The 1,537-nt window shown below is 41.1% G+C and overlaps 1 protein-coding gene across 1 annotated transcript in view; it reads right to left on the bottom strand.

The window, feature by feature from the left end:
* Positions 1-206: 206 nt before the first annotated feature.
* Positions 207-1,537, bottom strand: part of LOC131891437 (eukaryotic translation initiation factor 4E-like) — a 10,501-nt gene continuing 9,170 nt past the window's right edge. The window contains exon 5 of the mRNA XM_059241001.1: positions 207-885. Coding sequence (XP_059096984.1) covers positions 808-885 — 78 coding nt within the window. The 3' untranslated portion in view covers positions 207-807. The remainder of the gene's footprint in view (positions 886-1,537) is intronic.

The raw sequence follows: 1,537 nt of genomic DNA, 5'->3' as shown, positions 1-1,537 counted from the left end.
TCAAATCAGAAAATCTCAGCACCCTGCTTGGTGTGCAGAATTCTGGCTCATAAAAAACAGGCTTTTGAGCACCCAAAATGGCCAAAATTGTCCCCGTCCACTTTCCTGTGTTGTCTTTCTGTTTGCGTTCAGGGTGACGTTTTCTCGATGATCAGTCAGTTGGCCTCAAAATCAATTGTCTCTTCAAAGTACATTGAAGCCATCAGTCGCGATTTCATTCCTTTATTCTTGGTGACCTTGTTGGCCAGAGCAATATGAACAAAGTGCAAACAAAATACTCACTACATGTCACATTAATTCAAGGAGCGCGCCAAGTCAGCGGGACACAGTTCTTAGTCAAAAATGTCATCGGTTCGTTCAATTCAGCCAAGATTCAGGGCGAAGGACAAAGAGCGAAACTTCATTTCGGTCTCTGACGAGTTCAATGGGAAGGAGGGTTGGAAATTACTAACAGAAATAGAAGGAGGGTACTCGTGCTACTATTTCATTATCATGAAATCAAGGATTGAACGTTGTTGTTGTTGTGGTGGTGGTCGAAGTAATAGTACGGAAGTAGTATTAGTTTCATTTGGAGAGGTGGCACTAATCGTAGTAGCTATTAGCACATGCTATTGCTGCTGCTGCTGTTGTTGTTGTTGTTGTTGTTGTTGTTGTTGTTGTTGTTGTTGTTGTTGTTGTTGGTGGTGGTGGTGGTGATGCAGTAATCGCGGATAAGAAGTGATGCTTGTATGTCCGGAATGAAGGAGCTTGGGTCGATGAGTCGATTCCTTTCTTTTGTTCTTTTGTTCTAAGCATCTCGTTCATTCATCAAACGATGAATCGATTTTTCGCTGTAGATCCGGATTTCTTCATACTGTCATGATGGGCCTCAAAGCCGAGCGGGGTCTGAAACGAAAAAAAATGACATTGGAGCCGCACATCGCACCACCCCATTTGCCTGCTTCGCCCTCTGTGGGCGTGGTTTGTGGCAGTAGGGTTGGCAAATGGGTCTACCCCTGGGCGGGTTTTCTGGGGTCTTTTATTTTTACTTGACGGGTTTTATTGGGTTTTTTAATTGGATGATGGGTTTTACTAATTTTTAGTCAGATGTCAAAGCTAGACCTTTTTTTCTTATTTTGAGCCAAAGATAACAAAGACTGTTCCTAACAAGATTACTCCGTTATCGTTACTTGTTAGAAACAGTAACCCCATAACAATGCAATCTCATCAAATGAGACGAACTTGTCTCAATACAGATTGAAAGAGTCAAAACGTTAAAGTGGGGAAGTCAAAAGTTTTTGATGGTCTCCCTGCTAACTTGGGATTAGTGCTTCAATCAAAGAAGTGTAGCCAATAAGTCACGGCATTTGAGACAAAACTTGAAAACACTGTACAGGAAACCTAAAATTTACCTAGAGAACATTAAGGAGTGAAAGGCAAATTGTTTCCATTTTAGTCCATAAAATCAGTACATTGCTCTTCCAGTTTCATTATTAATCAATTTTTTTTTTTTTTTGGTTTGGTTTTTCACGGGCTTTTCTAACCGCTACAGGGAATG

The sequence above is a fragment of the Tigriopus californicus genome, chromosome 12 (assembly GCF_007210705.1).
Source record: "Tigriopus californicus strain San Diego chromosome 12, Tcal_SD_v2.1, whole genome shotgun sequence".
Taxonomy (NCBI): Eukaryota; Metazoa; Arthropoda; class Copepoda; order Harpacticoida; family Harpacticidae; genus Tigriopus; species Tigriopus californicus.
This window is presented reverse-complemented; position numbering and strand designations above follow the sequence as displayed.